The sequence below is a fragment of the Terrapene carolina genome, unplaced genomic scaffold (genome assembly GCF_002925995.2).
Source record: "Terrapene carolina triunguis isolate 2854851 unplaced genomic scaffold, T_m_triunguis-2.0 Scaffold633, whole genome shotgun sequence".
In the NCBI taxonomy this organism is placed as follows: Eukaryota; Metazoa; Chordata; order Testudines; family Emydidae; genus Terrapene; species Terrapene triunguis.
The window spans coordinates 3,679,879-3,703,894 of record NW_020664984.1 but is presented as its reverse complement, the minus strand read 5'-3'; the positions used below and the strand labels follow the sequence as shown (position 1 = coordinate 3,703,894).

General features: G+C 53.6%; 1 protein-coding gene across 1 annotated transcript in view; it reads right to left on the bottom strand.

Annotated features, from left to right (window-relative positions):
• The window catches only part of HSPA12B (heat shock protein family A (Hsp70) member 12B), a 57,414-nt gene extending 33,783 nt beyond the window's left edge, over positions 1–23,631 (bottom strand). Inside the window, exons 1-4 of the mRNA XM_026659538.2 lie at positions 23,328–23,631; positions 16,751–16,811; positions 5,749–5,849; positions 4,271–4,395 (exon numbers count right to left, since the gene is read on the bottom strand). Of these exons, the coding sequence (XP_026515323.1) occupies positions 4,271–4,395; positions 5,749–5,849; positions 16,751–16,793 (269 nt within the window). The 5' untranslated portion in view covers positions 16,794–16,811; positions 23,328–23,631. The remainder of the gene's footprint in view (positions 1–4,270; positions 4,396–5,748; positions 5,850–16,750; positions 16,812–23,327) is intronic.
• Positions 23,632–24,016: the final 385 nt, after the last annotated feature.

Genomic DNA, 24,016 nt, shown 5'->3' with positions numbered 1-24,016 from the left:
GGTGACAGGCACCATTTATAATAACTAAGACTTTCTCTGAACTCCTGGTGGGAGTGGCTAGAAAACCCAGCCAGAGGCTCCAGGAGGGATTGGTTGGTAATAGGGTACAGAGCCTCTCTAGTATTATTATTTATTTATATTACCATTGTATTACTAGGCTCGGACCAGCATCCCACTGCGCTAGGGGCTGTACAAATACAGAACAAAAAGCCAATCCCTGCCAGAGACAACTGCTACCTGCTGATAGTTGGGGGCGGGGGGGGGGGGGGGCACAATTTAAAAATTCCCCCCCCCGGAACAGCTTGAGGCAGGCCCCCCCCCCCCCAAGTAGACGCCCTCCTCAGTGGACCCTTCCTGCAACTCCCAGCTGTTTACGGCTGCCTCTTCCCGCGGCTGCGGCTTGCACCTTGCCAGCTCCAGGAGCTGCCGCACAGCCCGGCTGGAAAACCCTGGCAGAAATGTGGGGGCGGAGGGGGGCACATGACCCCGCGTGACACCTCCACACGTGGCCTCTAGTCCCTGCCCCAAAGAGCTTACAGTCTATATATATATATATATGAGAAGCCACAATGGGGGGAGTATGAGGAAACTATGGGACAATATTGGTCAGCTTAACCGTTTTGTAGGCCTCAAGGCAAAGGAGAGTTTGGAGGAGGGATTCGAGGTAGCTTTGTGGAAGTTTACGGGGAGCTTCTCCCAAGCCTGAGGGGTAGCCAGAGCGAACGCACAAAGGGGCTTGTTTAAGAATTTAACGAGTAGGTGATGGCGGCTGGCACCATGGGCCGTCGGAGGCAAGCCTTGATAGTGAAGGAGAGATGACGGGTGGGTGGGGGTAGGTCGTAGGGCCCCGAAAGTGACGACAAGGACCGGATGTCTGATATAATAGAGAACAGGGAGTGGTTCAAATCTGGCCCAGGTTGGAAGATGGCCAAAAGCCAGGGCTGCCTGACAGCTGTTCAGTGGCCCGGGTCTCAAATCAGTCAGAGACTCCTCCTTGGCAGGGCCGGCTTTAGGCCAATTCCACCAATTCCCCCGAATCGGGCCCCGCGCCTAAGAGGGCCCCGCGCCCAGCGGCAGGGCCACCCAGAGTGGGGGGCAAGTGGCAGAGAATCCCTTCCTTGGCTAGAGGCGCCTTTTTAATTTTTACTCACCCGGCGGCGTTCCAGGTCTTTGGTGGCACTTTGGCGGCGGGTCCTTCACTCGCTCCGGGTCTTTGGCGGTGGGTCCTTCAGTGCCACCGAAGACCCGAAGCGAGTGAAGGACACACCGCCAAAGACTAGGAGCGCGGCCTAGGTGAGTACAAGCCCCACGTGTTTTTTTTTTTTAGTCATCCCTGTCGGGGCCCCGTCGAAACTGTTCAAATCGGGCCCCGCACTTCCTAAAGCCGGCCCTGCTCCTTGGGTTTTTGCCGGGATAGGTGCCCCCAGCACAAATCTGGCACTAATTGGGCACCTGACTGGTAGTCTCAGCAGAACAGGCCAAAGACGGAATGAGCTGGACATGTTAGGACAGGGCAGCATGGGAGAGTCTTGCCTTATCACTACCCGTCCTGGGGATAAAGAGAGGACTTTGAGATTATCACCTAGCCTCATCCACCAACGTTATTTTGCCTACCTACATAAGAACATAAGAACGGCCAGACTGGGTCAGACCAAAGCTCCATCCAGCCCAGTATCCTGTCTACCGACAGTGGCCAATGCCAGGTGCCCCAGAGGGAGTGAACCTAACAGGCAATGATCAAGTGATCTCTCTCCTGCCATCCATCTCCACCCTCTGGCAAACAGAGGCTAGGGACACCATTCCTTACCCATCCTGGCTAATAGCCATTAATGGACTTAACCTCCATGAATTTATCCAGTTCTCTTTTAAACCCTGTTATAATTCTAGCCTTCACAACCTCCTCAGGCAAGGAGTTCCACAGACTGACTGTGCGCTGTGTGAAGAAGAACTTCCTTTTATTTGTTTTAAACCTGCTGCCCATTAATTTCATTTGGTGGCCCCTAGTTCACAAAAGCCGCCGCCTGGCCAAGACGGGGTCCTCACCCAGCCAGGACCAGGATTAGAACCCAGGCTCCTTTGCTCCAATCACTAGACTCTACTTAAATGGCCCACGCTAGCTCTTTTCGATTGCTAGGCTCAATAATTGTGAGCAAAGTGCTCTGTCGTTTGGGATGCCCCTGAGCCAGCCAGAACGCTACTGATTTGAAAGGCTCCTTAGTAATTAACCAGCGGGGTCCAGCTGGTGGCCAGAGGGAAGAAGGTGGCAGGGTGGGAGATGGCTGGGCTGCGAGGGGAGGTGCTGGGTGAACTATCAGCCAGCTGGAGGGAGGAAATGAGCGGTAACCCAACGCTGCGAGGTCAGCCCTCAATGAATGGAATCTCGGCCGCCACAACAGCCCGGCCCCCTCCCTGTCTGGAGCTAACTGGGCTGCGAGCCGTCGACAGGAAGGATTAGGGGCAGGGATAGGAGTCTTAAAACGCACCAGTCAGTTTATTTATTACTTGCTAGTCCCTGGGGCACCAGCCCGGCGCTCCGGCCAAGCGTCTGTGTTCCCACCCGCGCAGAGTGCTGGAGGGAGACTTCTCCTGTCCCAGCCCCCTCCTCCAGCCTCTGCCACGCTGACTGCTCCTCCTTTAGCCTCTTCCGCCCCGTCCGCGCGCCATCTCCTGCCCCCCCAGCCCCTGTTACAACCTCTCTGGGTACATCTACGCCACGATCAAAACCCCGTGGCACCCGGTCTTGGAGCCTGGGTCGTAATGTAGGCGTCCCCTCTGGCTCCTTTCCCTCAGCCTTCCAGCACCCAACTGTCTCCCTGCCCTGGTTCTGCATCCACCGTACCCCTCTTCCCCTCCTCCGCGCCCCCGGAGCCTGCTGCCTCTGCTTCCTCGCCTCCAAATCCTCTGGCTTCCACTCACTCCACCCAGCTCGTCCTCACTAATGGCCCAGCCCGAGGGCCTCGACTGTCTGGCCACCGCCTTCAGCTCCCTCCACCACGCCCGTCTCCGGGACTCCCTCCCCTCAGGGTTTTGTGGTGGAGTCACAGTGGCTCCCGTCCTGCCTCCGAGACAGCTCCCTCAGCAGCTCCCGCTCTTCCACTCCCGCTCTCCGTGGGTGTCCCTCAGGGCCGCCCTCCCCAGCCAAGCTCATCTGCTCTCTGGCTTCAATTAACAATGATAATAGGCCATGGAAAAGTCCCCCTAAACAAGGAGCCAACGCTTCTGGCTCCCGGTGGTCCTGTCCTCTGCCACGGATGGCCCCATGGTCCCAGGTGAATCTATCTGGCCAACCTGTAAGCCTGGCCCATTGTCGAAGAGTGCCCCCCTGTGCATACCTGGAGGTTGGCTGCCCTCAGACCTGCTCTGTCAAAGCAGTCGATGTTTGGGAATAGGCACCTCTGGTAAGACACGGAAAAGTCCCCTATTTGTCCACCCCGGTTGCTCCTCCACAACTGAAAGGACCTCACACACCATCTGCCTCTCTGGGGGTCAGGGGCTTCTGCTGCTGCTGTCAGGACTTCTTGGATCGTTTAAAGCAAGAGGCCCTAATTGCTTAGAAGCCTGAGCTGGGATCTAGCTCCCGAAGGATGGATGGTCTTGTGGTTGAAGCACTGTACAGTGACTCAAGAGATCTGGGTCCCAGTTCTGTCACAGACCCTCTCCGTGAACTTGGACAAGTCACTTAATCTCCCTGCGCCTCCGTTTTCCCCATCTAGTCAACCCTGTGGTGGTAAGGGCCATGCAAGTGGATAGATAAGGTGGTGTCTCTGTGTAGCAGCTTTCTCTTGGCCAGAGTCCTGTTGATTGCTTTTGGCAACTAGCTGAAGGAGGTATTGATAAATACATGGGCAGAGGACATGTGGGGATGGCTGGCTGGGGGAGTACAAGAAAAAAATATATGGAGATATACCTATATCTCATAGAACTGGAAGGGACCCCAAAAGGTCACTGAGTCCAGCCCCCTGCCTTCACTAGCAGGACCAAGTACTGATTTTGCCCTAGATTCCTAAGTGGCCACCTCAAGGATTGAACTTATAACCTTGGGTTTAGCAGACCAATGTTCAAACCACTGAGCTATCCCTCCCCCTGATTGTTTGAGGGAGGGACGACTCAGTGATAGGGAGAAGGGGAAACCATCCAACAGGACAGGGTTAACAGAGCAATCCTATTCCCCAGCTGCTTTGGCGACCCTGCTAAAGCCAGTGGATGCAGAGAAAGGCCGGACGTCCGCCCGCTGTAGCCCCCAAGCCATCCTCCCGCAGAGCGATGTTACCTCATCATGTGAATGGCCTCGGGGTCGTTGGAGAAGCTGAAGGCATAGCCGCTGGAGGTCGTGCCAAAGTCAATGGCCACCACCACGGAGAAGGAAGTGGGTCGCTGCGCCCGGGCTTCGTTCCTCTGAAACACCACAAGGATCGTTAGGAGCAACCAGAGTGGACCAGCACAGGGTCCATCGAATCCCGGCTCTTGTCATGAGCACTGGCCAGTGCCAGCTGCTTCAGAGGAAAGGGCAAGAAATCCCACAGTACGTAGTTACGGGGTAACCGGCCCATGGGGAAAGTTTCCTACTGAGTCCCAATAGTTCCAGGTTGGTTTATGCCCTGAACTATGGGGGTTTATATCCTGTCAAAACCCTTGGGGTTGTCACTCCTCACAAATGTAACTCTGGATGTTCTCATTAGCCATATACAAATGTCCAACCCCCGCCCCCCTTTTAAAAAAAATCGAACTAAGATCTGGGTTTCACTAGGATCTTGTGGCAATGAGTTCCACAGGCTAACTGTGGAAGGTAAACAGAGGATTGTGGATAGGGCTGGAGAAAGAGGAACTGTTTACACTCCCTAACTCTCTGCACCTCCTGTGGGAGCTGACTAGAGGGTCTGTCATGTTTATTATCAGAGAAGGGCCTGAACCAAACCCCCATAAAACTGAACCCTCCCAAATGCTGGAAGAGTTTGGACCCAGATGTGAACATTGTTGGTCAGACTCATCTTCAGTGACCTCAGATACATAAAGACGTCTCTCCCCTGCGGGACGCCCTACCGCGACTGAGCCTTTCTCCCGTTGAATAACGGAAGATATTGTTGATGTCGTTATGTGGCCATTGAAGCTTCATAAACAATTAGGATTTGCCTGACTGGTGCACCCCAGCAAACCATCTTGTACAGTATTCTGTCTCCAACAAGAGCCAATGTCAGGTGCTTATGGGGAAGGTATAAGACCCCGCAATGCAGGCGACTGCCAGATTGTCCCATGCAGGAAAAGTTCCTTCCTGATGCCAGCTAATGACCACTTTATGCCCTGAGGATGAGGATTGGTAGCCCTTGTATCAGGTGTCTGATCTCCTCTGTCAAAGCAGTCAGTGTTTGCTGATAGACATCTATGGGGAGATACTGAAAGGGCCTTTCGGTCCACCCCTCACCCTGCCCCACACCTCCAGGATCTTTGCCAGGCTCAGGAGATTTCACTGCTGCTGACATGACCTCCCGCCCATTCTCTGACACTGGGCCACTTCTTGGCTGGCCACTTCCTCAGAGAACTGGCCCACAGTGTGCAGTGGGGCCGACCAGACCATGCCCTACAGCCCGTAATTTGGTAGCTGGACCAATTCAACAAGGCCGTGGATGGTGGCAGAACATGGCCAGAGAAGGAGTGGAGCAAAGAACAATTCGATGGCCACGCTCAAGGAGCTGCACCCCAGGGGTACCCCAGATGACCCGGCGGTGGCGTTAAAGGGGGTCTGTGGCTTACAGGTGACTGGGAGGGCGTGAGCGGCGCGATGCTGCAGCTCTCATTGTGCATTCCCGGGGAACTGGGCGGGGACGGCGTCTGAGAGCTCTCGCCGTTTGTACCTGGCAAACAAACAGAATAAGGATTAGAACAGCACTGGATCCATTCCTGCAAACCGCCAGCACCGTGGCAAAGGCACCAGGCCCTGCCAGTGACTCTTACGTGACATCAGGCCCGTTTACTGCTCTGTTTCCCCACCTGCGCTGGGGAGAACGATGGGCCTTTTAACGCACTGCACGCTGTGGCTCTCTAGCCCCTGCTAGTGCCCTGACCGCATTCAGAGTCTGTCTTCACTGCCCGGATAGCCCAGGTGATTGGCACCGGGTCTGGGCACCAGGTTAGCCTCGCCTGAGCGTGTGCATGCACGCCTCAAAATCCGACCCATGTTACTGTGACCTCACCGTTTCTGTACTTGCCCTTGTGTGTCTGGGGGCGTATCCCACAATTCTTTGTGTTCAGACGCTCTAGGGGTCTTTCCCAGTCAACAGCAGAAGAACTTGTCTCTCCTTTGGGGGGAATTGTGGGAAGTCAATGGAGGACTATCAGCACTCCAGTGATTTTTGCATTTGTGCTGCAAAGCGGGCAGGTTCCAGACTGAGTTAAAGCAGGGCCTGGGCTCTAACCCCAATGGGACCAGTGAAATTGATTGGGAGGAAAAATTCAGACAGATGAAAACCGGGAGTCCTTTAAGAAGAGTTTACTAGATAGCCAAAAAATCACGATTCCATAATTTTGGGTAAAAGCCAATCTTGGTTAAGAGGGGAAGTGAAGACAGCAATTAGAAATAATAACAAATGGACAAAAAGAGGAAGTATATAGTAATTAATATATAAATTAAAGAATACAAAGTGTATAAAATTGATAAGGGAAGCTAAAGACAACAGGAAAAAATCCATGGCAGGCAGGGGTAAGGACAATAAGAAAGGTTTTTTAAAGTATATCAGGAAAAAAAGGAATCTTAGTAATGGTACACGCCCATTACTAGATGGGAATGGTAAAATTGTTAACACTGACACAGAAGAGGCAGAGGTGTTCAATAACTATTTCCATTCTCTATTTAGCAAGAAGCAGGCTGGTGCACTCGTATTATATTAGGATGAAGTACTTTCCAGTCCATTAGTAACTAAGGAGGATGTTAAACAGCATCTAGTATGGACGAATGATTAAAAATCAGCAGGCCCAGCTAACTTTCACCCAAGAGTCCGATAAGAGTGGGCCAAGGAGATCTCTGACCCGTTTCTGCTCATTTCTAATAAATCTTGGCATACTGGGGCAATTCCATAAGCCCGGAAGAGTGCTAATGTTGTGCCAATATTCGAAAAGGACAAGTGGGACGACTCAGGTAATTATAGGCCAGTTAGCCTGACATCAATCCCAGATAGGGTGACCAGATGTCCCGATTTTATAGGGACAGTCCCGATTTTTGGGTCTTTTTCTTATATAGGCTCCTATTACCCCTCACCCCCGTCCCGATTTTTCACACTTGCTATCTGGTCACCCTAATCCCAGAAAAAATAGTGGATGGTTGATACAGGATTCAATCAATAAAAATGAAAGGATGGCAATACAGTTAATGCCAGTCAAAATGGCTTTAGGGTACATAGGTCCTGTCAAACAAACGTGATCTCATTTTTGGTGAGATAAGTGTTATTGATAAAGGTAACTGCTCAGATGTAATCTACCTAGACTTCTGTAAGGCCTTTCTCTTAGTACAACACAACATTCTAATTAAAAAAATTAGCACTATACAACCTCAGTAAAGCACATGTTCAAATAGATTAATGTCCTGCTTTGAGCAGGGGATTGGATTAACGTCCTGCTTTGAGCAGGGGATTGGACTAACGTCCCGCTTTGAGCAGGGGATTGGATTAACATCCTGCTTTGAGCAGGAGGTTGGACTAGATGACCTCCTGAGGTCTCTTCCAACCCTAGCCTATGGTTCTATGGTCTGGTTAACTGATAGATGTCAAAAAGTAATGGGCTAATGAGGAAGCATTATTGAATGGGGGTGTTTCTTGTAGGGTTCCACGTAGATTGGTGCTAGGCCCAATGCTGTTCAACATTTTTATCAATGACCTGGAAGTGAATAGAAAGTCACTGCTGATCAAATTTGCAAAGATCAGAGGAGTGGTAATTAACGCTGAGGACAGGGCAGACGTACAAAGCGATCTGGATCATTTGGTAACCTAGGCTTGTTCAAACAAAATGTGTTAACGAACTGCAAGGTCATACATCTAGAAATAAAGGATGCAGGCCACCCCTCCAACATGGGGGACTGTATTCTGGACAGCAGCGACTCTGAGAGGGAGTACGGGTCAGAGTGGACAAACAACTCAATGTGAGCTTCCAGTGGAATATTGCCTCCAAAAGGGCGAATGCGATCCTTGCATGGATACACAGGGGAGTGGGCAGTAGGAGCAGGGGGGTGATTTTACCTCCGCATATGGCATTGTGGAGACTGATACTGGAATACTGCATCCAGTTCTGGTGTCCACATTTGGAAAAGGGGTGTTGAAAGTTGCAGAGGGTGCAGAAAAGAGCCAGAAAAACGATGCAAGGGCTGGAGAAAATGCCATAGAGTGAGTGACTTCAATTGATCAACCTGCTTAGCTTATAAAAAAAAGAAGATTGAGAGGTGACTTGATTATAGTCTATAAGGACGTTCTTTGGGGAGAAAATACCAGGTAAAGGGCTCTTGACTCTAGCGGAGGAAGGCAGAACAAGAACACGGGCACAGTTTTTTAACAGTGCGGGTGATTAACCATTGGAACAAACACGGGTGGTATATGAAACCCCCTAGCTAGCCCCTGCCCCTTCCGCCTGAGGCCCCACCCCTACCCTGCCCCTTCTGCCCCCTGTCCCCACCAGAGCCCTGAGCTCCCGATTGTGTATGGAGGACCCCACCCCAGCTGCCCCAAGTCCCGGCCTGCTGGCTGCCCCAGCCGGCCCACCCCAGCTACTCTGACCAGCCCGAGCCTCAGTCTGCCGACCCACCGGCCCGAGCCCCAGCCCCAGTCCCCACTGGCTTTGGGGGAGAGGCTGAGTGAGGGCGAGAAGAGGAGCAGTATGGGCAGGGCCCTGAGGGAAGAGTGGGACGCAGAAGTGGGGCCTCAAGGTGGAGCGTGGACGAGGCCACGCCTGGCTGTGTGGGAAGGCTTAGCTGCCCCTGGCCTACAATTCGCCGCCCCTGGGAACAAACCACTAAGGAAAGTGGTGGGTTCTCCATCTTTTGGAGTCTTCAGATCCAAACTGAATGTCTTTCTGGAAGAAGCTTTAGTTCTTAGTCTCAATGCAGGGTACCTGGGGGAACCTCTCTGGCCCGTGCAATACAGACGGTCAGATCAGATGATCTCATGGTATCTTCTGGTCTTAAAATCTGTGACAGTAAAACCACGATTTTACGAGCACCCGTCCGACGAACGACCAGTTCGACGAGTCACGTTTCCAGACGGAAAAGAAAAAACCACGCAACAAAAGTGACGTCGCTGCAGGACAAGCTGACACCCCTTTGCATTCCGATGCCGTCGGTGCATTGAAATGGCTTGGCAGGGGGTTGAGGGCCAAGAAGAAAGCGATGTGGTGTGCCATACGGCAGCGTATGCACTCGGCGCACTGTGATCTGAGATGTTCGGCTTTATGAGCTGCCGATGTTGTGAATTCCTCAAGCCCCAACGGGTTTGTAAAATAGGAGCTCTGTTGTGATTAAAATCGATGCCAACCCCCTCTCCTCCCCCCCCCACACCCAAAACTTGGAAGTATTTGGATCCCGATGGAGATTTGGCAGCTTGAAGCCCTCTCTGGTTATTATGACCCCGTTTTCATGCTCTAAGGTATCTAGCTCACTAGCTACCCGTTAGTAGCTAACGTTTGTCTCCAGCAACGCAGGAGTTGATGCTTAAAGAAAGAATAACGACTGGTCCCTGCAGAACTGGCTGGTCTGTTTGTCCACCATCCACTCCAAGCCACCCGTCTCAGCACGGAGTCCGCGCAGATGGACTATGCCAGCCCTAAGGGGTTTTGCTGCCATTTCTGCCCCCTGCCCCTCAGCCCGTCCCTTGTGCATTCTGATCCCCCACTAGGCCGAGGGAGGTGATGGGATACGGCTGACCCCCAGCACGGCGAGATCCAGGGATGGCGGGAGCCCCAGTAAGCTCTGTATGCTGGAACCTGGCCCTCGCCCCTGCAGAGTGACCAGCCACGCTCCGCCCCCGCCTGCCCCGCCGCACTGCTCCGGGCGCATGGTTCCAATTAGGAGCGAGAGTTAATCACCCTGCCTGGGAGAGCACTTGCTGACGGACAGTCTCCAGCTGTTGGCCCGGGGAGACCAGGGGAGGGGGCGGGGCGGGGCTGGCTTTCACTTCGCCACTTGGCAGCCGCCCCTGCCAATGGGGTCCGGGGCTGCACTCAGCAAAGAGCCGTAACTGCCCCAGGCTTTGTCTGGCCACGGGCCCGGGCGGCAGAGTTCACGGCTGGATCCAGACTCGGCAGCGGCTGGGCTGGGGAAAGGCAGCCGCAGAGTGTGGAGCCGAACAGCTATAAAACGGGGCGGTTGGCACCCTGGGTATCAGGTTGGGCCCAGCCTCAGTGTCTACAACCCTGAAGATGGGCCCCGGTCTGATTCCCACCCTGCAAGGTGAAGAGTATCCCGTCCAATGGCTCTCCTGATCCAGGTAGGCTGCGAGTGTTTGTATCTCTGGTTCTGCCCCGTTGCTGGCTGGTTCCACCTAGGGTTGCCAACTTTCCAATCACACAAAACCGAACATCCCTGCCCCGTCCCTTCTCTGAGGCCCCGCCCCTTCTCCAAGGCCCCGCCTCCTTCTCGCTCCATCCCCCCTCCCTCCATCGCTCACTCTTCCCCACCCTCACTCACTTTCACCGGGCTGGGGCAGAAGGTTGAGTTGCGGGAGGGGGTGAGGGCTCTGGGCTGGGGGTGCAGGCCCCCTCTGCGCCACTGACTGGACTTTTAACAGCCCGGTCAGCAGTGCTGACCAGAGCTGCCAGGGTCCCTTTTCAACTGGGCAGTCTGGTCGAAAACCGGACACCTGGCAACCCTCGCTCCACCTAGCGACAGGGAGATTGTCAAAGTTCTGCAGCCCACGCCGTATACAAAACAAGACCAACATCCGGATGTGTTAGGGTTGCCAAACCTCCAGGACTGTACTGGACTCTCCGGGAATTAAAGATTAGTCTTTAATTAAAGATTATGTCATGTGAGGAAACCTCCAGGAATACAGCCAACCAAAACTGGCAAGCCTAGGATGTGTCTCCGACTGCTCCCACCCTGCTGGGGGAAGGGAACAGTTCTGGCTATGCCCATCTCAGCATCGCTAGGCCTGGCTGCGGATCAGAATGTAGGAAGCTTATCTGGGATTCAGGACGGCAAAAAGGTCAAACTCCAGGAGCTTAGAACCCATCCAACCAGCGACGCCAGCTTAGGACCAGCAGAGGTTTTGGCTCAGAGGAAGGAAAGACTTCTTTTTTCCTCACTGAACCACACGAGCTTAGCGCCATCTCCTTCCACTGGCCTGAGTGAGGCGGTTCTAGTCCAGGGCGGGGCAGTATGGCCTAGCGGGTAGAACTGCAGGCTGCAGTCTCCTGCGCTCTCATCCTCGCTCTGTGACACTGATTCAGTGTGTGCAAGTCATGCCCCTGCTCTGTGCCTCGGTTTCCCCACCTGTAATACAACCTCCGTGGCGAGGCTCAATGCAGTCAAGTTCGGGAAAGTTATTCAAGCCTTGTCAGAGGCTGCCCACGAGCCGCGTGTCCCTGGGGAAGATACTGACACCCCTTTCCCTGCACCTGAAACCAGATCTGACTCCAGTGTCCCAGGCAGAAATAAGCGAACGACGAATAAAAGTGCCGGGAAAACCGCAAGCCTTTGGGAGCTGCCTGCCGCAGTCAGACACAAACAGCGCTTGCATTTCGGGGAGCGTTGAATCTATTGTACTTCTGTGGCCACACATCGCCATAGTACGAGTGCGTGAACAGTCTGTGATGTATAACACCTCTATAAGGCAGGGCCGTGCTGGTGTCCTTCTTTTATAGATGGGGAATTGTGGCCCAAGGAAAGTAAATGCCTCGCCCAAGAGCAGGGAACTGAATCGAGCTTTGCCAAGGTTTAGGTTAGCGCCCTGCTCTCTGCACTGTCCCCCCCCTCCGTAAAGGCTGCTGGCTGAGCGCTGAGCTCACGGCATGTATCTGTCTCGCTAGCTGACAGGTGCCAGGCCTCTCCCAGGTGAATCAGCAGAGTGGCTGCAGAAGCAGATTTTGTACGTTTCTGAACATTGCTCTACGATTTCTTCTGGGATTCGTTACAGCCGCTCGCTACCGGCTGGGCCTAGAATCACTGCCTGAGAAGACACGGCTTCATTCCATTTGTGCCTGTTTTCTAAGTGGGTTTCACTGTCCGGGGCATTAATATTTGATTTTAAACAAAAAGGAAAGTCAGTCAGGACTTTTTAACTTAATGGGAAGAGACCAGCCCGGTGGGAACCGTGCGGGGGGGCAGGGCTGAATTAGGAAACGCTTTAATAAACCGTTGCTTTGAGAGCTAGAGACGCCATGAAACAATTTTGTCTAGGGCGGTGTCTCCCCAAACAAACTGCATTGCAAAGCGTGGTGCAGGGTTCTTGTACATAATCCAATTGCCGAGCCAAATAATAAATAATATCAAACCAACTGCGTTGCAAAGCGTGGTGCAGAGTTATTGTACATAATCCAATTGCCGAGCTAAATAAGAAATCATAGCGGCGGGTGGAGAGAGAAATTTCAAAGGGGCGCGGTGGGCTTTTCAGCGGAGTGTCTGCAGTGAGATGGGACTCGGTAAAGGGCCCGGAGGTTGTGGGAGCTGCAGAGAAGAAGAGGGGGTGAGATTGTGTGATGGGGAAGGAGAAGAGGTTGGTTCTGGCCGAGAGAGCAGGGAAGGGAGGACAAAGAGGATGGTGGAGCAGAATGGAGCAGGTGGGCAGCTTCCTGTTGGATTCTGAAAGGAGGAGGCAGCCAGCTAAGGTGGTAAGGACAGGAGTCTGGAACTCCTGCTTCTCTGTGCATTGGAGAAGGCGGGCTGGACACTGGAGAATGTCTGACTGGATCACAGTAGCACAGAGAGGGCACAACTGAGATCGGGGCCCCACCATGCTGGGCTGTGCACAGGTCCATTGTGGGAGACAGTCTCTTCCCCAAGCAGCTTGCAATCTAAAGAGGCAAGGGAAAGATGATCTCCCCTATTTTACAAATGGAGGGGAAGGCACAGAAAGAGTCAGGCCAAGGTTACACAGGGTATCTATGCCTGAGCCAGGAGTTGAACCCAACTCGCCAGAGTCCTACGCTAGCGCTTTAACCACAAAACTCCCTTTCCTTTTATTACTGCCAAGTACCTGCAGCTCCCACTAGCTTCAATGGATGTGGCAGGCTTTGGACTCAGAGCCCAACACACCAACAATCAAACACAACTGGAGTTGCAGCTAGTAAGGGATGTGAAGGGTAACAAGAAGGGTTTCTACAGGTATGTTAGCAACAAGAAGGTGGTCAGGGAAAGTGTGGGCTCCTTACTGAATGGGGGAGGCAACCTAGTGACAGACGATGTGGAAAAAGCTGAAGTACTCAATGCTTTTTTTGCCTTGGTCTTCACAGACAAGGTCAGCTCCCAGACGGCTGCATTGGGCAGCACAGTATGGGGAGGAGGTGAGCAGCCCTCAGTGGTGAAAGACCAGGCTAAGGACTATTTAGAAAAGCTGGACATGCACAAGTCCATGGGTCCAGATCTAATGCATCCGAGGGTGCTGAGGGAGTTGCCTGATGTGACTGCAGAGCCATTGGCCATTATCTTTGAAAACTCATGGCGATCGGGGGAGGTCCCGGACAATTGGAAAAAGGCTAATGTAGTGCCCATCTTTTAAAAAGGGAAGGAGGAGGATCCGGGGAACTACAGACCAGTCAGCCTCACCTCAGTCCCTGGAAAAATCATGGAGCAGGTCCTCAAGGAATCCATTTTGAAGCACTTGGAGGAGAGGAAGGTGATCAGGAACAGTCAACATGGATTCACCAAGGGCAAGTCATGCCTGACCAACCTGATTGCCTTCTATGATGAGATAACTGGCTCCGTGAATATGGGGAAAGCAGTGGATGTGATATATCTTGACTTTAGCAAAGCTTTTGTTATGGTCTCCGACAGTATTCCTGCCAGCAAATTAAAGAAATATGGATTGGATGAATGGACTATAAGGTGGATAGAAAGCTGGCTAGATCGTCAGGCTCAACAGGTAGCGATCAATGGCTCGATGTCTAGTTGGCAGCCGGTATCAAGCAGGATGCCCCAGGGGTCGGGCGTGGGGCCAGTTTTGTTCAACATCTTCATTAATGATCTGGATGATGGGATGGATTGCACCCTCAGCAAGTTTTCGGATGATACTAAGCTGGGGGGAGAGGTAGATATGCTGGAGGGTAGGGATAGGGTCCAGAGTGACCTAGACAAATTGGAGGATTAGGCTAAAAGAAATCTGATGACGTTTAACAAGGACAAGTGCAGAGTCCTGCACTTAGGCCAGAAGAATCCTATGCACTGCTACAGGCTGGGGACCGACTGGCTAAGCGGCAGTTCTGCAGAAAAGGACCTGGGGATTACAGTGGACGAGAAGCTGGATATGAGTCAGCAGTGTGCCCTTGTTGCCAAGAAGGCCAATGGAATATTGGGCTGCATTAGTAGGAGCATTGCCAGCAGATCAAGGGAAGTGATTATTCCCCTCTATTCAGCACTGGTGAGGTCACATCTGGAGTATTGCGTCCAGTTTTGGGCCCCCCGCTACAGAAAGGATGTGGATAAATTGGAGAGAGTCCAGTGGAGGGCAACAAAAATGATTAGGGGGCTGGGGCACATGACTTATGAGGAGAGGCTGAGGGAACTGGGCTTATTAAGTCTGCAGAAGAGAAGAGTGAGGGGGGGATTTGACAGCAGCCTTCAACTACCTGAAGCGGGTTCGAAAGAGGATGGATCTAGACTGTTCTCAATGGTGGCAGATGACAGAACAAGGAGCAATGGTCTCAAGTTGCAGTGGGGGAGGTCTAGGTTGGATATTAGGAAACACTATTTCACTAGGAGGGTGGTGAAGCACTGGAATGCGTTACCTAGGGAGGTGGTGGTATCTCCATCCTTAGAGGTTTTTAAGGCCCGGCTTGACAAAGCCCTGGCTGAGATGATTTAGTTGGGGTTGGTCCTGCTTTGAGCAGGGGGTGGGACTAGATGACTCCTGAGGTCTCTTCCAACCCTGATATTCTATGATTCTATGATTCACTGGCCCACAAGACAGTAGTGACGCATCCCAAGCATGTGCTACATTACAGAAGGCAAGTAGCTGTCAAGCTCTTTCATTCCTCAGATCCCTCTCCTGGGCCATTTTCTCTGCATATCTTACACACACACACACACACACACACACACACACACCCTGCCGGGTTCTCAAAATATTCCATCCAGGCAGGACTCTGCAGGGCATGGCTGATCCGCAAGCCAGGTGCTGTTGTAGAATATTTCCTAGGGTAACATTTCTTATGGTGGCTACAGGCTCTTCCGGCTCGTCTTCAGGCTGGTTATTAACTAGAGGCTAAGCCAGCACTGTGAAACTTGGCACAAAAGTTTGAACCCCACCGAAATGTAAAGTTGTCAGCAGCCAGGTCTTGGGTTTGGCCAGGTCTGGAAAGTGAGGCTAACTGCAAAATGTGAGTGCGCATAAAACCCCCCTTGCAGGATATTGGGTTGGTTTGGCTCAGCCCCATCTTTAGAGTCCTCAGTCTCTGGCTTTCTCTTTCGAACCACACCCCGCTCGGACGGCAATGGCTTTGTAACAGAAGGAGGCTGGGAGCGGGAGGCACTGTAATAAAGTGAATGTGTAAAGCTCCGCCTACATCCTTGCACCAGTGATGTCAAAGAATCTTAGACATAAACTCAATCTGTTTAGTTTAACCAAGAGAAGCTTCCAGGGTGGACTTGGTCACAGGCAGTAAATACCTCCACGGGGAACAGAAATTTGAGAACCGAGGGCTTTTCAGGCCAGCAGACATTGGTACCATGAGATCCAATGGCTGGAAGTTGAAGCTAGACAAACTCAGACTGGAAATAAGGTTTAACAGTGAGGGTAATTAACCACTGGAACAAGTTATGGTGGATTCTCCATCACAAGTCATTTTCACATCAAGAGTGGATGTTTCCTTAATTCAAACATGAATTAATCGAGGGCAGTTCTATGATGTGTGTCATATAGGAGGTCACACTAGATGACCATAGAATATCAGGGTTGGAAGGAACCTCTGGAGGTCATCTAGTCCAACCCCCTGCTCAAAGCAAGACCAATCCCCAGACAGATTTTTGCCCCAGATCCCTAAATGGCCCTCTCAAGGATTGAATTTACAACCCTGGGTTTAGCAGGCCAATGTTCAAATCACTGAGCTATCTCTCCTCCCCGTTGGTCCCTGCTGGTGGTATAATCTACGAGGTGCTGGCAAAGAACTATTAGATCACAGCACATTTCAGTGCTCTGACCGGGCTTGTGGGAAGAGCCCTGAGCTCTGAAGCATCCACCCCTTCCTGTGGGCGACGATTCCACAGCCCAGCAGAACATCTCACTGTCAGGAGGGTTTTCCTGATGTTAAGCCTAAATTTTCCTTTTCTTAATTTTGTCCCATTGCTCCAGGTTTCTTTCCATGGACCACATCCAATAATTCCTTTAACTAACAGCATGCCAGCTATAATCCACTAATGCTTGTCTCTACCATATCGAACTACCTAGAAACCTACAATCAGAGTGTTAGACGGGACCGTCAGGGTCATCTAGTCTAAGCCCCTGCCAAGATGCAGGATTTGTTGTGTCTAAACCTTCCAAGACAGATGGTACCCAGCCTAGGCACTTACATGGCCCTGACCGCCAGCCCATCTGAGTACCAAAGTATCCGACCCACGAATAAGTCTTACCTATCTGGAGAGTGTGCATCCCAGGATCTAGGAAGGTCGACATCTTCACATACCTTCCTGGCTGCAAATTCAGAACACAGGGGTTAGCATTGTGTCCTTACCATGCTCCTGAGATGCCCTTGAGAAGTGTTCACTGCATCCCCCGCTAGCGGCTGTTCCACAAAGAGGACAACAGACTACTACCGCTGCTAGCTAACGGAGTTACTCCTTTAGCTCAGCTGGATGTGGTTTGTGCTTTGGTGCTGAAAGTCCTGCATTCAAGTCCTACCTGAGGGTAAGGTAGGTTGTTACAATTGCACTGACTAGTGATGGGCCAGTCACCACAGGGGCAGAGAACCTCTAGTGATCAGATGGGAAATCTCAGGACCTTCTGGATTTGGCCTGGCGTCTGGACCAGGCTAGGGGCGTGTTGGGGCATGTGTTTGCGAAGCACAGACACTTAGGAGTCGTCTATACTAGAATCGTTGCACTGGTTTGACTAGAACAAGATGAGCGCTAGTGAGAGTGATCGAAGGGTGACACTGCTTTACGGACTTCGCACAGGTTTGACTCGGTCGCTTGGGTAACACAGGTGCAACTCCCCTAGTCTAGAGAAGGCTACAGCAACTTACAGACAGAAGGGCATGCAGTGCCCATGCCCTGCTACACCCTGTTCTTCGGACCCTGACCCCGCTCCTGCCTTGTTCTTCCCCACCCCACCCATGGCCGAGGGGCTGATGAGGAGAGCAATCGCCCTGGGTGCCAACCACCAGGGGGCACCGTACCACTGTGCCTTTTTTTTTTTTTTTACTCCGCTCTGATTGGCCGGCACTTCTAAAACGATTAACATGTTTTTCTCTACTGATTGGCTGGCTGTGGGGGATTTTGGCTTGGCCACTACGGTGGGGGTGGGTGGCTCTGCTGCATTGCCTCTCCTGGCCAGGCTGCTGCAGCCGTGTGGATCTTGCCTGGGCTCCTGGCCTGGCACTTCTCCTGCCTTGCTAACCTCTCGCCCTCCGCCCTCCATTTCCAGCTCAGAGCTGGGCCCCACGGCTGCTCAGGACCCCTCGCCGCAGCTGCGCTCTTCCTACCACCTCCCTCCAGCTGCCATTTGTCACCCCCTCACCCAGGGGACGTCTGTGAACGTTCGCTCTGGAGCCGGGTCAGGATTTCTGACAGCCCCGAGCTGTTCAGACCAGGGGTTTCGCTTTGAGACCATCCCAACGGGCTGGCGAACTGTCCAACAATCCAGCCCCATCCCAGCAAACTGCGCTAGGTCTCCCGTGACGCCTGGGCTGGATTCCTCGCGGGCCACCTCTCTTCAGCGGTTTCAAAGTGCCGGCCACGGACAAGGAAGAGATATTCCCGGGAGGAACGAATGAGGATGAGGAGCATAGCAGGGGGCCACCCTGGAGCACCAGTGCTGGGCTTAGGCCGGCTTCCCCCAATAGCCAGTTCCAGACCTGGTTCACGGAGCCTCTTCAGGGGGCCCACAGCCATCCTGCCAGCCTGCGTTCCCCCTACAGGCCGTCTGCTCTCTCTCCTCCTGGTCTTTTTAGAGGTTTCCCTCTTATGTACGCTCCAGGCCTGATCTGGCCACATGACCCGCCTATCACATGACTGTGCTGCCTGGGGAGGGAAGCTGAAGGAGTCACAGGTGGGGCTGGACCCATAATCTCTTAAAGGGGCCGGTCTCCCTGGGACAAGGCGCACTGAACTCCTGAGTGGAGCTGGAGAGGGAAATGGAAAAGTGTTTGGGCTGAAAAGTTTTTGATTGTCAGGTTTTGGGCACAAACTTGCACGTTTTCTCTTTAAAAGTTTTCACGTTTTTGTCAGAAAAAAAAATCAAACGTTTGTTGGCCAAAAACTCGGTTTTCAGGTTTTGGAAAAAGCTATTTTTCATGCAAAGAGTATTTTGCACGAAAAATATTGATCAACTGAACGCCTTCATCTTCCTGGCTAACATCCAGGCTTGAGGCTCTGCAGAAGATTAGAACAAATCACGCTGGATGTCTCAGGGGCGACTGGGCCTTCAGATTGGCATGTACGCTCGCTTCTGAAACCCTGGCCCTGGGCATGAGAACCGGGATTAGCTAATCTGGGAAGAGGCCTTGTCCGAAGCCAAACCCACCCACACACTGACACTCAGGCAGCCAGTTTCCAAGTCCCAGCAGCCCCATGAGAAAAAAGCTTGTGCTAAAAATGGCAGGTATCAAGCCGTTCCCTAAACAGATGTGTTTCCCTTCTGGCAGCCCCTGTTGCCTTGTAAATAAAACTGTCGATGCAGCAGGAGGGGAAGGAGTGAGCCCCATGTGACCCGGGGATCTAAATCTGCCACTGGGAATAAACCATTAGCAGTAAAAGAGGGGCTGTATGTTGAAAGCTTACAGGAGGATTCTCAATAGGCTGGAGGCTGATGCTTAGAGAAAGCTGGTCTGCAAACTGCATGCCGCTCTGGTGAAAAGATTGTTTCCCAGGAGTTGATTAGCTCCTTTCCAACAGGCCGGCCTGTGAATCGCATCCTGAAAGCTCAGCGCGAGGTTCCTCTGGGAAGATACGGCTCGTCCAGACTCTCGCTGCAGCTTATCACGAATTATCGATGGCTGTTTGTTCTGGCAACCCCTGCATCACACATCCATGGAGAGCACGCGAGGCGACCGGCTGGAGAGAGCTTGTCTAACACGTACCGTGTTGGCGGGAGGTGTCAAAACGATAGCTCCTCGTGGCTTTAGCCACACCCACAATCCCCCCATGCCGAAGGGACAAGCAAAGAGAAGATCAGGACAGCGATACCTTTTAGAGGGGTCATGGAGAAGTCCTCTGAGCCCACCCTCCCCACACCGCTGCTGGCCACTAACGTTCTCCCATTGGCCAAGCGCGAAGCAGGTCTTTCCAGAGCTCGCTGCTGCTGCTTCGGGGTCGGCCAGCAGGGGTCGCTCAAGGTGCAAGACCGGGAGCTAAGGGTGCTATTTCCACAAGGTTCCCAACTCCTGCTGACTTCTCTCTCCTGCTGCGTTTTTTCCCCAACGTGAAGCTTTTAATTTGGATGATAGGGAAACACTTTGTAGTTACTCCTGTGCGTTGTAGAGTGGCAGGACGGGCTAGCGAGGCGGGGAGCTCTCCCACGCCGCTGGGGCAGAGGCCTAGCATAGGCAGGGAAGTGATAAGTTAACTCCAGCGGGACTGACTGTCAGTATCCCGAGGCCTCTTCGCACGGCTCCAGCCGGAGCCGCAAAGGGAGGGAAAACGGCCCCCTGGGAAGAGCTCCCTGGCCAGTGCAGAACTGGCATAATGGCCCTGCTCCCAGCCTCCGAGCGACGGTGTGACACAGTTCTCTGCACGCTGGATATTTTCTGCTTCCTAGGCCGTAAGGATCCACCTGCTTAAGATTGCGTCCCCTGCCACAGGGCTGCTCTAAGGGGGTTTAAAATCCCCTTTCCCCTTCCATTCTCGAGCTAGGTGCAGGAACACTAAGGTAGAGTGGGTGCTGCTAGACAGCAGTCGTGCCAGGCTGGCCATCTGAAGGAAGGGCCCTAAACCACAGACACACCACGTGGGCTGTGAGCCTCTCGGCTCTCATGAAATACACCCGCAGGGCCAGGGCTCGTTCGCACCAGGACGCGAGGGGGTTGCAAGAAGCGATGCTGAGTTTTCATCAGGGCTGGTGCTTTCCTCTGAGGCAGTAGCAGACACAACACCTTAGCAAGGCCCCGGGAGAGCTAAAGCCAAGGTCCTGGCCTCTCGTGTCCAATAACAATCTCATGGCCTGCCCCGTCCCGCTCTGCTGGGGTACCTCAATCCAGACCTCCCGCACCCCCCGCGACCCCAACCCTGCTCCCCTTTGCTAGCCCCTCTGAGCCAGGCACCCCCCGACCCCATCCCCCCACAGCCCTGACCCCTAGCTCCAACCCCATCCCCTGCAGTCCTGACGCCCAGCCCCTCTGAGCCGGGCACCCCCCGACGCCATTCCCCCACAGCCCTGACCCCCAGCTCTGAGCCCAGCCCCTCTGAGCCGGGCACCCCCTGACCCCATTCCCCCACAGCCCTGACCCCCAGCTCTGAGCCCAGCCCCTGTGAGCCGGGCATCCCCAACCCAGAGCCCAGCTCCCCACCCAGCTCTGGGCAACAGCAGCGCCATCCCCAGGCAGCGACAGCCGATTGGCACCAACCATCACCATCACCCAGCGACAGCCCATGATGTAATTGCAAATGTATACATATTATTAAAGCATTTAATGTTTTTAAAGAATGTATTTTGTGTATTTTCAAATTATTAAAAATCAATTTTTGAATGTATTTCATTGGTTATTTTTTTATATTTCCAAATACATGTTACTAGAGTATTGCAACTTTTTTTTATGGAAGGGGCCCCCAAAATTGCTTTGCCCCAGGCCCCCTGAATCCTCTGGGCGGCCCTGTCGGATTCCTCTTGGGCAGAGAGCGCCCAGTGGCTGAGCTTCTCGCTGTTGACAGACTCGGAGGAGACCCACAAACTCAGGTTCCCTGGGAGCAAAAGCAAACTGGGAAGCCGAGCCTTGCGAGGTAGAGGTCGCAGCCTGTAACCCATTGTGGCTGTTGCCGCGCCGTGAATACCCACAGGAGGGTAGAGCACCACATCCTGGCCCTAGGCCGGGAACGACGTGGTGTCTTTGGACTCTGCATGGTTGCTCCTGTATCTGCTACCCTCTCTCCAGCCCGGGGTTGGTTGTGTGTCTCTGGCGGAGGCTGACTTGCTTATTGGAGCAGAGCCCTGAGGGGGCTGTGGGGTCAGGGACCAGAGGGAGAGACTGCAATGAACTAAGAGCCGCTCCCACTTTCCAGCAGCTTTGGATGCAAGCGTGGCTTGTTCCTGGGCCCACATAGCTACCACTAGCACTGCCAGTAAGTACAGTCGTTCCTCGGGCGCCCAGCGACAAGGGGGGCCCGTGGGAGGAGCCTCACAAGGGGGAAGAGGGAGGTGTTGTCTCAAGGGCTGTCTGGGGGGTAAATGAGGGTTTTCTCTCCGTCCTCTACTGAACGCCTTACTAGGGTGGGTTCCCTCGTATGCCATACAACATGCATCCGTGAACACACACACGAAACCCCCCATCACACCTGTGCACAAGCACGCTGTCCCTCCCGCACAATTAGCTACACACAGACACCTCCTTGCACAGTCCTCACCACACACCCACCATCTATCTGCACCCAGGCGCACCCCCCCGCGACACGCACGTGCCTACCCCACCCACGATCACCTCCACACAGCCCGCAGCTTCACCCACCCTCCGCCAAGTCACGCCACCTCCTAAACGCACCTGCCCAGCCCGGCGCACACACAGACACACGTGTGCCCGCAAACACAGACACATTCTCCCCCAGGTCTCACAGGGCAGCTCAGCTCCCCCCAGCATGAAACACCAGGGGATACGCCCCCAGAAGTCCTATTGACACACAGGGGTGCACAGAACCAGGGAGGGCATGGTCACTCGGGTCGGGCTTTGCCGTGCGGTTAACCTGGGATGTGATAACTCTGCAGGGAAGACATCCCCTTCCCAGAATGAGCCCAGCCCCTCAGCTCTGGAAATCTCAGATAAAGGGGATCCTCGGAAGATCATCCTGCCCCCGCCCCCCCTCCCCAGCACTTACTGCTTTGGATCAAGTTGCAAATAGTTAAGAAGCAACGTTTCTTAGAGCTTTATAGTATTTCTGCTTCCATGGAAACCAGCGAGGGAAATAAATTAGCTACAGCTCAGGGAAGTCAGAGCTGGGTGGGGCAGAAGGGTGGGGCAGCTCCCGTATAAAGAAGGGAATTAGGAGCCTCTCCCTGGCAGGGGTTAATCAGTGCGTGATCGTTGCTCTCAGACCCAACACTATGGAATTACAAAGTATTCCTCGTGGAGAAACTCCTTGGGGCCTGCAGAAGTTCGGATGCAGCTGTAAAATTTGCCTGTCTGAAGTGTTTGACCTCCTGTCCCAATCAGCAAGAATGTCTATGGCCCTGCTGGGACAGAAAAGCCTCAAATGACCCAGGGACCCGGGGTTTTCAGCGGCCATTTGTTTGAAAACATGTCGCTTTCCTGCTGGCAATGACTTTATCCAGCGGAGACAAGCGAGCAGGACGGCAGTCCACCCCGCGGCGGAGTGGGAATAGACTGCGGGCCTCCCGGCACGAACAATTCGCAATACTTCGGGCTGGCTGCATACGGTGCTTGGCATCGGCAGAACTCAACACGCTTTGCGGGGGCAGGTAGTCGGCGTGTCCCGAGCCAGGGCTAACCCACAGAAATGCAGATTCCTGTTTGCAGGCCACTCTCCCTCCCAGAGGTGGGAGTTGAACCCACAAGTCCTGACTCCCACTCTGGGCTCGCTCCACATTCCCTGCCAAAGCTAGCAGTAGAAGCCAGGAATCCGGAGTTACAGCCCATTGGAGCACGCTCCCCTCCCCACATAACAGACCACCCTCTGCCCCCCTCTCCAGCGCTCCCCTGCTCACGCTGGCGGGCAACCGAGCCCCTTCCCAGTTCCAGCTCAGGTGACTGCCGGCTGCCCTGTCCCAGGTCGCCCCACAGCGTCACCCCCAGCCCAGGGTCTCCCAAAGGGCCCAGCGTACGCTCACCTCTGAGGTGCGGCACAGAGAAGCTTTGATCCCGCCTGTCTGAGCTGCTGATGCCTTTAGATCCAGCTATGCAGCTCCTCCATGCTCAGTTTGTTCCCTGTCAGCCCAGAGACCGTCCGAGCCGCCCTCAGCCCCCACACAAGGATTTTCCTCTTGGTCTCCGGATCCCCCCTGTCTCCCAGCAGACGGTCATGCCAAGAAGGGCTACTGCTGGCCTTGGTGCATTCTCCTCCGACAGCCCACCCCGGCTGCACTTCTGCCTTTCTTTATGGTTTCCTCTCGCTTCCCAAAGTACTTTCCTCCCACCCCCGAGCCCCGGCCCAGCCCAGGCAGTGTTTCAAATTGCAATCCCAGCTGCAGATGTGAGAGGGGAGGAGGCAGGGCTAGCCGTCCGCAGGGACTGAAACCTAAACTCCCAGCTTGGCTCGCGCCAGGGCCTCCCCGCAGCCCCTGTTTGCAGGAGGCCAGCGGCGGGCGGTGAGGGCTAACCGCTCCCTTTACAGTCCTTTTCCTTCTCCTTTGGAAGGATCCGCTGGGCGCTGCTCCCTGCTAAGACTTCTGTGGGGAGAGATCAGCCGGTGATAAGAGGCTCCCAACACATCCAGTGGGGTCTGGGCAGCACCGAGATGGGTATGCTGGAAATTGAGGGAGGGATAAAGAGACTGAGGGTCCAAAGTATCCATCCATCC